At 40.1% G+C, this 10,102-nt stretch overlaps 1 protein-coding gene across 1 annotated transcript; it reads right to left on the bottom strand.

Annotated features, from left to right (window-relative positions):
- Positions 1-478: 478 nt before the first annotated feature.
- Positions 479-9,586, bottom strand: plin3 (perilipin 3). Its single transcript, XM_080506839.1, has 8 exons — positions 9,473-9,586; positions 5,691-5,780; positions 5,266-5,461; positions 4,824-4,906; positions 4,041-4,272; positions 2,873-3,201; positions 1,741-1,959; positions 479-1,356 (listed from the first exon to the last, which is right to left on the bottom strand). Exons 2-8 carry the CDS (start codon positions 5,757-5,759, stop codon positions 1,216-1,218), a joined length of 1,269 nt encoding a protein of 422 aa, XP_080362965.1. The 5' UTR covers positions 5,760-5,780; positions 9,473-9,586; the 3' UTR covers positions 479-1,215.
- Between the last annotated feature and the right edge of the window lie 516 nt (positions 9,587-10,102).

Here is a 10,102-nt window from a genome sequence, read left to right as displayed (position 1 = left end):
AAGAAAAGAAAAGAAAAGATGACTTTGGCCTCTTGCATTTCTGATCTCCAAATAAGACACTAAAGAAGTTTCCCCTGGTTAAACCGAGTATCCAATTCATCACATGCACCACATTGACACCATCATTTCAAAAATCTTATGACACATTATCTAATTTATAGTTAATGTGTTTTATCCTGAAACCAATCATGATTTAAAAATAAAAAGTACAATTGAAACTGTATCAACCATAAAAACCAAATCATTATGAACTCTTATCTCCATTCAGTCAGTGTTTTAGGTTTTGGTTCTACAGTTTACACTAAAGGTCAATTTGATTTAGCGAATTCCTTCCAAAATAAATGCAAAAAAAAAGTGTATAGAAAGACTTGTTTTAATACTCATGAATGGCGAAACATGCTTCTGTATTCAGCATGAATTCAGCAAATCAAAGCTTTTCAGTTATAACTGGTTAGTTTTGATGCCACAATAAATGCAATTGACAGTAATACAAGTTTATTTCAAAGCATATACGATTAGATTCTTGTATTAAAGGATCATACAATATCAAAAAATATGCAAATACGTGTTTATTTTCTTTTTTTTCCACAATCTTATACCAAGTCAGAGAAACAGTGGGTCTTAAAAAAGTATTCTTCAGTGAGATGGATGGACCACACCAGCAGCATCACAACAAATACTAGGGCGATCCTTCACCTCATAATGGCACTGTACAGTCTGATCATTGTAGTTTTATCAGTTCACTTGATCCATCCATACATTTATTATATTTCTGGAGAAAAGATACAGAAAAATTGATAATATACAAAATAATAAAAAACAAATCTATAATATGCAACATAAATTGACTCCATCTCACAAACTATTTTTCTCTTTTGGGAATGACGTTTGACAGGCAACATATATTTGTCTTACTTTTTGGAGTGCCTCAGATTTCTTGAAAACCAATCAAATACTAGCCTCGTTGCTGAAGTTTATTCATTTGTTCATAGAACCATTTCAAATTATTGTCGCATTCTAAATAAAGGCGTCGTACTTAAAGTATCTCAGGGCGCAGGTTTTTAGGTGTGCATTAGTGAAATAAACTAATTCACAAAACTGTCTCATCATCTCTAAAATGTTTAATTTCAGAGGATCATGAAAATAAGGCAAGATTGTTTTCCATCTACAGTAAGCACGAATTCTTCTTTCAAAAGAAACGACAAGTCCTCTGATTTAGGTTTTTGTGCCAGCCTGCTCCATCTCCACATCATCCTCTGCTCGCTCGATCAGCTGGGGAGCAAAAGGTCCAACCAGCCAGTTGAGTGGTGTGTTGTGGAGAAGATAGTCCATGACACCATCCAGAGACTGTTGAACCTGGAAAAGGTACGCAGTGGTTTCTCTTAAAATCACGTATGGAACCATTTCGAAGACAAGTACTTTCTTTCAAAAGCATGATAGCACTTTATATGAGAAGGAAAGAGCGAGGAAACACTATACGTGTGCACTTCTGGACTGAATGTCATTCTTTCACAAAAGCATGTGAAGGAGCAGATCCCCCTGCAGGGGAGTTTCATAAAATGCATCCTCAGCACAAGTACATGTGTATTACATAAACTCCAAAAAAGGGGTAAAGGAAGGACTAATTGTCTTAAGTGATGACATTAGAAAAATACCATACAAATTCAAGCACTGAACTATATTTAGCCAAGCTGATGCAGCACAAGCGTTGCAGTAAAAACAGTGTGGTGCAATTAGTACTTGGTTCAGGTGGTGGCGGCTGCGCTCCAGAAGGAGGGGTGTGATGCTGCTCGTGTTCCCTAAAGAGGAGTGCAGTTCTTCAGCAGATTGTCGTGCATTGGTCAGCTGGTCCTGGACTGCACTTGGCAGACCTTGAGCACTTGAAACCACACTGGAACATGCTGAGCGCAGCTGGTCGCTCAGGCCATGCACCATGGCGAGGGCACGCCACTCCAGTTGCTGTCAATAAAAAGTGTGCATCAAAAATCACAGGGAATTGCGAAAAGGATGCATAAGAATGACAGTGATGGTGATGAGCACTGTTGCCTCACAGCAAGAAGACCCCGGTTAAATCCTTTGTTTGTTGAGTTTACATGTTCTTGATGTGTCTACCTTATTTATTTATTAATGGTACTAATGCGATGGCTCTAATACTATGACTCTAAAAAAAAAACAAGAACTATTAAATCCCATTGTACTTAGTATTTTAATAACACCTCAGTCCCATATAAGCTACAATAAGTGATTCAGGACAGGAAAAACTCTCTTAACGGGAATGAACCTCCTAACAAACCAAAGATGGCTTGTTACCTGTGAATCTACTGTGGTAGTGGACGTGTGTGCATTTTTTTTCTGTCAGTGTCTTTGCATGAGCTCTATCATACACTGGCGACCTAACAAGGTTGTACTCTACCTTTCACTCATTTGGAGCTACTTTAGCTGAAGTGGGTTCAGAGGATAGACAAATAGCTGAATAATAGATAGACATCAGTGTTAATCCATCCAGACTAAAAAGATGATAGAAAAGACAGTGTATATTTCCATAACACAATGATGCTCGACACATCAAGCCTCCTTTCAATGTTTTCCTATTACAGGATGCCACAGTGGATAGAAATACTTTCTTTCCCCCGTATCCTTCCTCACACTAATTACCTGCATAGGATTAATGTTAGCTCAAAGAAGAAAAAATACTTCCGAACAATACAAAAATTACCACAACGAAATGCGTAAATAATGCTCATGTGTAAAGATCACATTTTTAATAACAATGTATCCTGATCCAGAATCTGTAAACTCATCCCCCTCTATAAATGCATTCAGTTCCGGCTGTATCCCAAGTTTTTCTGGAGTGTAAATAAACAGTCCTCACCTCAGGTTCACTTTTGGCCCCATCCGGCTCCGTCTGCACCGCTCCTGGCTGATTCTGCCTCCACTGGGTCCAGTGCTCCTGCAGCTGCTGTGTGGCTCCTCCCGGCTCCTGACTTGTTGAACTTGTGTGGGTTTTCTCCAGCAGGTCAAGAGTGCTGGAAATCTGAGCCACTGTTTCGTAGGTGGCATCCCTGGCATGTCGCGCACGGACCAGGGACAGCTCCAGAGCTCGCTCTTGCACCTTGGCAGAGAGTTTCCCCAAACGGACAAAGTAGCTGGGGCTGGCAGATGTAGTTGTCAACTCAGAGTTGGCAGATTCAGCCACAGCAGCTGAAAGGCAGAAGTGCGATATTAAAAATGTATGGTCACTTTACATGTTTTATGTAATTTATTCCTGGAATGTCCAATAGAATTAAATGTTTAGGTGTGAATACAAATCTGTGATTGCAGGCTGTAATGCTATACATCATTGCAATGTTTGAAAACTGGACCAGACTGTAAGGAGGCATCTTATGTAATGTTCATCTGTTTTAGTTCTGGTGAATGCACTCCATCAGCTTAAAAGGCCTATTTGCTTTTGAGAGACTTGAAGGACAATTTCATCCTCTCTCGTAAAGGGTCTTTGAACACTTGAGGATATACAATTGTGTTTCTCTTAGAAGCTGCCCTGCTAAACACTGAACAAATACACATTTCACAAAGCACTGCTTTAATGGATACTTTTCCACTTTGTTTCACAGTTACAACTTCATATTGCTCACATAATCAGAGAAAAGCCTCTGGAGCTGTGTTGGTACACTTGTTCTGGAGTATGACAGGTTGTCACAATAACGTGACATCATGGTAGCAGGTGTCAGAGCTGCGAGTGCTGGAAATTGTAGGCGCTTTGCAGGCCAAGTTAACAGAAGGGAAGGTGACTGGAGAGACCTGCCTCCCTCTCTATGAATAGCATCACTCATTCATATGCTTTACTTAAGCTACTGTGTTAGAATTCAACATCCTGAACAGCACATTCACCCCGATCACTTTGTCTTGACATTATAATCATTAATATGAAAGCAGTGTTTCACAGACTTTACATGGGTTTATTATGTAGTTGACATGAATGAATCACTCCCCCACTCCCGGTTTATGACTAAAGCTTTTACTTAATTAGTGAAGCTACTGACCCAGCTCCCTCTCTGAGAGTGGTAGATTATGGTCAACCCAGTTCTCAGACCGGCTGAGGGCCAAGTTCATCCCACTGCTGACCATCTGGCCCATCCTGGTGCCCATGACAGTGCTGATGCCTCCACTGACTGCTGCCCGGGTCAGCTCAACACCACCCATCACGGCCCCCACCACTGCATCTTTGGCCCCGGCCACCGACTGGTACACCATACCCACTGTGTCTGACATCAGCTGGGGAAGCAATGACAAGATCATGTGCAATGATTAGTGTATGAATAGTGAATGAATATAGCACTCCTCTGTATATATATATATATATACATATATATATATATATACATATATATATATACATATATATATATATATATATATATATATATGAGTTGACATAAATGATCCCTGCTATCTAAATGTGTTTGGAGTTAGTTTAACCCACTTTTTGAGTTATTTTTAAACAAAGACTAACTGTAATTGTTCACATATTGTCAAGTGTTAACAGAGTTGCCATGGTTACCTGGAGTGTGGTAAAACCTGCAGACAGATTTGGAAAGCTAGTGCATTAGTCAAGACGGTATCTGAGAGGTCTGGATGCACAAAGGTCGTCACACAGTGTGGATAGGAGGAAACATTGTGAAACAATGATGAAAATCAGTCGGAATTATTCTGCAACAAACGGCTAAAGTGAAATACAGCTCCGACAATAAAAAACAACGAGCAAAAGCGAATGTTACATGTATTTGTTTTGGCATTGCTACAATGCAGCTCGTTTTTAATCTGACCTTGTCTGCCGGTTGGTGAAGAATAGGCAGATTTTGTTCCATTTTATCCAGCCCCTTCATGGCATATTCATTCACTGTGGTAACTGAAAAAAATATATACACAGCAGAAATTAACTTGGAATGGAAAAATGTGTTTTAATGAAAAGAGCCCTCTGTTTTCTCTGTGAACGAACAGTACTGGACAAAAACTGTTTTTGTTTCATGTCTACAGTATAAAAGCGAAAAAAGGTTATTCAAATCTAATTAACAATCTACATATTTGTCTTTTAGAAGTCAAGAGGAACGGATCGCTATGTTGTGTTTTAACTGTAGCGAAGACTGATTTCACACATTAAAGTGCAATATGCCTGCAACTTTCTCTTATAGCAAATGTGAATGTTGGGCTTTTCGATTCCGTTCTTGCACATGCATTACATCATGTGTTGCAGAGGGAAGAACGTACGCTGTGGTTCTATAATGTCCAGAAGAGGTTTGGACCCCGTGGACGCAGCTGCTCCCAGAGTCCGGACCCCACTCTCGGCTACATCCATCACTCCCTTCAGCAAGGGCATGCTGTCTTTGGTGCTGCTGTAGGCATTGGAAACCGCCCCACATGCTGAACTGACAAGAGGCAAGTTGCTCACTCGGGAAACAACAGTCTAGAATCAAAATGAAAAAAACCCAACAAAAAACAAACTATTATCATTAGTAAAAGGACCCTCAGCGAAGGCTGAAAAATACAATTTGGTCTGAACCCTGTTCTCTATAGTATTTGTAGTACAAGCATTTTATTAGGCATAAAATGGTTTGAGATTCCAAGAGTTGAATGAGTTCATAATATGCTCCAGTTTTGCATTAGGTGTCACTTTGGGTCACACTTCGCCTCACCTGCTGGTCTCCATTGGCTGGTTCTGCTGCTGCAGCTCCGGTCTCATTAGTCTTCCCACTGTCTGCCATTGTGACTGCCGAGTTCAATCTCTGAGGTGGAATATAGAGTGCGAGAAACAGATTTCACTTTGTCTGGCATGTATGATGAAATACAGCTTCCTCTCTGATATTCTTCGTTTAAGTGGCTGATATACTTTATCTTGCAGAAATCCCTGTCCTCCTGTCAGCTGGCTTAATGCACGCACAGCGGCAGCTCAGCCATGTTAAATCCATTTGTCAAGATTCTGATGCAACAAGGAAGAAATTGCACTCAAAAAATAAAACGGTACAGCCAAACAAACAACTCAAGCCCTGACACCGTGTCAGAGTTAAAAGCCCCCCAAAATTGATGTTGATGTATTTGGAATGATCTTTTTTATGCCGACGTCCCAAAGCTACACTGCTGCATTCACAAAATCCCACTATACTGTTTATGAAAGAGGAATCAAAACCACTGTAACTGTTAGTGCCACAAAAGCACAAGTAAATTGAAGAAAAATCTTCATCTTACCAACGTTTATATTTTGCTTGTATTTTTGTAAGACAATACTATTTAGGGCAAGTTGCAATGCCAGTCCTGGAGATGCCTTGGCTGTGAAATTCTGCTTTTAAGTTAATTTATTCCAAACACTCACATCAGAACTTTGCTGCTGTACAAACAAACTGAAACAGTGAATCAGCTGAAGCCAATTTCTACCATTTTTGCTCCACAATTCAACTTTTGACTAAGAATACAGAACCCCGAGACAAGACTGTAGCGTCACAATAATGCATTTGCCCCCTAGCTTTCTTATTAAAAACTTTACAAAATATAAGTACACTAAGAAAAGTAAACAGAGATGATAAATCTCATGGCTCTTATTTCAAATTATAGATTGGACTTCAAGGAAAACCATGAGTAATGGCAGAAACAGTGGACCCACAGGGTACCAATATTGAAGACTGATTGTTCATAAGCTCCAATAAAGGCATGCAGGCAAAACGGACCTCTGATATTATTCATCTTAATATCAACATTGAGCAATTCTTTACTAAGAATGTTGGAAAATGTTTCCTTAAATGAAACAAGGCCAAACCAATTATTCAATAGAGATGGAACTGTAAATGAAAGCTTCACCATTACATAAACACAATGAGATATTGCTCTAAATGTCATGTCTAATTAAGTCATAGCAAGCCTAAGAAATTTCCCACGTACTTGTAAAATAATTGATGCGTTGCCCACTGATACTTATCTATTTTAAATAAGTCATTTTGAAGTTGGTGTATTTTTTTTTTTTAATTATTATTATTCACGTATGATTTAAAACACGAGTGTGACTGTTCACCCCCTTCCTGCCCGTCATGTCTCTTCTGTGTGTGGGCGATATGAAAACGTGCGTACACCGATATCCACTGGAAGGGCACGAGATGCAAAATGCCTTCACTGCTGTTCACAGCATAGATTCCTCAGAATCTATATGAGCATATGAGAAGATATTTAAGATTCCTACAGTAATTTACCAAACACCTTGATTAATCTGGGGCAAAAATCTCAAAATATTTCTTTTCCTATTGATGCAACACTTTCTGTACCTGCCAAATCCAGGCAGATGTGTTAAAAGCTAAAGCTAACCAGCAGCAGGTAAAAAAATCTATGTCACTCAGTAAATGTACCCCCCCCATGGCTTATCTCTTTGCAATAATGTTGATGCTCAGTAAAACATTCCCTGTCCTGGAGCTAGTTATTCTCCTTTCTCTGATCTTCCCACATGTTTCTTTGGAAATAAAGAGGCCAAGACGCCACGGATGGAGAAGGGAAGAGAAGCAATAGCTCCTCTGCAACAAGATCGTTTCTCTTCTCCCTCCGGTGTTCGCCACATGTGGATGGCATCTGTTTGTGTTCCACCAGATGGCACAGACCCACGTAAATGGACTCCACCTGTCTTCACAAGTGTTTGTCATGCTTGACCTGCTGTACCTGGCAGATGAGTGTAAGTAGGAAGTGGCCTCCTGTTGTCCTACCTTGTTACAAACATGTGGCAACATCAATGAGGAGGGCATGCAGGCAGCTGTAACCTGTTGCCAGCCTGAATGTAAACGCTTGGAAAACAGTACGCTACGCCAACCTGACAACGGGAACAGTTGACAGAGGGATGGGTTGTCATGAAAGCAGTGCACACTGCATATGGAGCTGCTCTTTAATCATTTCACCCTTTTAAGACGTCATATTGAATAAAATACTCTCTGTGCTGGTGTCATGAGTTCTGATTTCTCAGAAATTGTCTTGGAACTCTCTCTGTGATTGCAAATTGCATTTCATTGCAACAGCCTGCTTGGGCAACATGTTTTTTTTTTTTCCTTGAGTGGCAGTAGATGAGATTTCCACTGGCTACAACAAATCAAAGTCTAACAATTTGCATCCTGACACCAAGCATGAGATGAACTTCAGATAATTGTCAAAGACACAGTACACTGCAATGAAGAGGAGCGTCTATGCAATCTCAATGGAGCTGCTGAAAAACAATAACCTCTCGGAGAATCAATTTTTAAAAATGTGCTCATAAAAGTGCCATGTCGCAATTTCCTGTCGCAACATAAAACTAAACAGCCGCATCTGCCAACAGCTGAAACACATGCCTCAGAAAAAGAGGGTGGAGATGTTACCTTTGAAGCTAATAAGTCACATGACCTTTGATATTCCAACTGATATGTCATCAGGACGGAAACCTACGGATATTAGTGTTTCTGCTGAAATGAAAGATAAATTATTTACAACTGGACAGCTGTTTCATTTTGAATAGAACAGATATAAAACAAAGACATGTAAGCCAAGAAGAAGAAAAAAAGAGAGTTCGGCTTTTGGTGAAATCATTGCATTACATTTATCTGAACAGGTTGATCCAAGTTTGTCAGTGTTCCCAACATAAACCTGAGAGGGTGATAAGGAAAGGAAGAATAGCACATTACAATCTACAACAGATAAACGCAATTGTCTTAATTGTGAGGGACACAAAAAAACATTTATCTTCACAAACAAGAGGCTGAATTGTGACTTAACACATTTATCACAAGGATTGTTATGTATAGCAACTAATTTCACACTTTTATTGCTGTAATCATGTTAATTATAAATATCATCGGGTCAAAATGTGGTTATAATAGATTCATCGTCCCTACCTTTGAATCCAATAATGTATAACTTGTTTGAAAACTAAGTCATGCCATTCACTAGTCTACATAAAGTGAAAAGAAAACTCATATAGCCCGAGATTAAAAGGTCACAAGACCAGATCACTTGAAGAAAAGTCACAAGTTAAAAAACGCCTGCCTCAAAACTATACCCCTTCAATCAATGTATCCACAAATTCCCACCAATGCCCCAACGAGCAGAAACAGAAAAAGCTTTTTTGGGGGGGTGTTAATTTTGAATTTAAACCCTCATCAGAGCAAAGAAAAGCTTTTTTTTTCTTCTTCTCCACTTTACGGTCGTTGAACTTTACCCCAGATGAGAAGCTCTGACTTGTAACGTACAAAAACCATCCCTCATGTTATCACGTCCTCTTCCTTTATAATCACCTCGGAAAAGTAAATACAGTTGTGATACAGATGTTTCCTCAGCTTTTGAAGGGAAGTAACGCCATGGCCAGGTAGCCTTTTTGTGATTGAAAGTTTTGTTTGGTTTCTTTTGTTAAGCGATTTTAGCAACACGTGTCTGGAAAGCGTTGTCTAAACTAAACAGAGCTGAGAACCCAGCCACTGACCTCCCAGGCGTCCTGTCGGTTGCCGTGTCCTGCCGTGACCTGCAGAGTTTACGCTGGAAATGAAGCGTCACGTCCCTCCGACACACTGCTACTACCGGGCTGCTGCCACAGGGCGGGGTGAGGGGGCGGGGTTACACGAGGTTCAACCAATCACGTCACAGGACGGAAACCTGCGGAAACCTGCGAAAGATTTGTGAGTAAATCCACACCGAAATTGAAATTCACGCCATGATAGTCACCTGACCTCTTGTGACACCTGCTGCAATCCATCAGTGGAGGTTTGCAAGAACTGGCCTTGAAAATCAGCTGCTATTTAACTTGATCCACTCTCCCTGATAACAAAACTTTCATTAAGTGATGCATTCACGGCCGGATAATAAGATGGATTCGTTTAATTTGTCTGGGACCAAAAGTGTTTTTTTCCCCCCCTAGATACGATTTGTAATCGTGTTGATGTCAGGAGAATTGTCGAGTGAATGGTATCTAGAAACCTTCAGCTTTTATTTCCAAATCAGCCTCTGAATTGATTCCCCCCAAAATCTGAACGCTACTAAAATATCGGGAGCTCTGAGCACTCATCACAGTTTCACATTGTGTAAAATGCTTGACTTCATCCACTGAGTAGCTCGA

Source organism: Blennius ocellaris (assembly GCF_963422515.1).
Source record: "Blennius ocellaris genome assembly, chromosome: 12".
In the NCBI taxonomy this organism is placed as follows: domain Eukaryota; kingdom Metazoa; phylum Chordata; class Actinopteri; order Blenniiformes; family Blenniidae; genus Blennius; species Blennius ocellaris.
The sequence above is the reverse complement of the archived record's forward strand: the minus strand, read 5'-3'. Positions and strand labels throughout refer to the sequence as shown.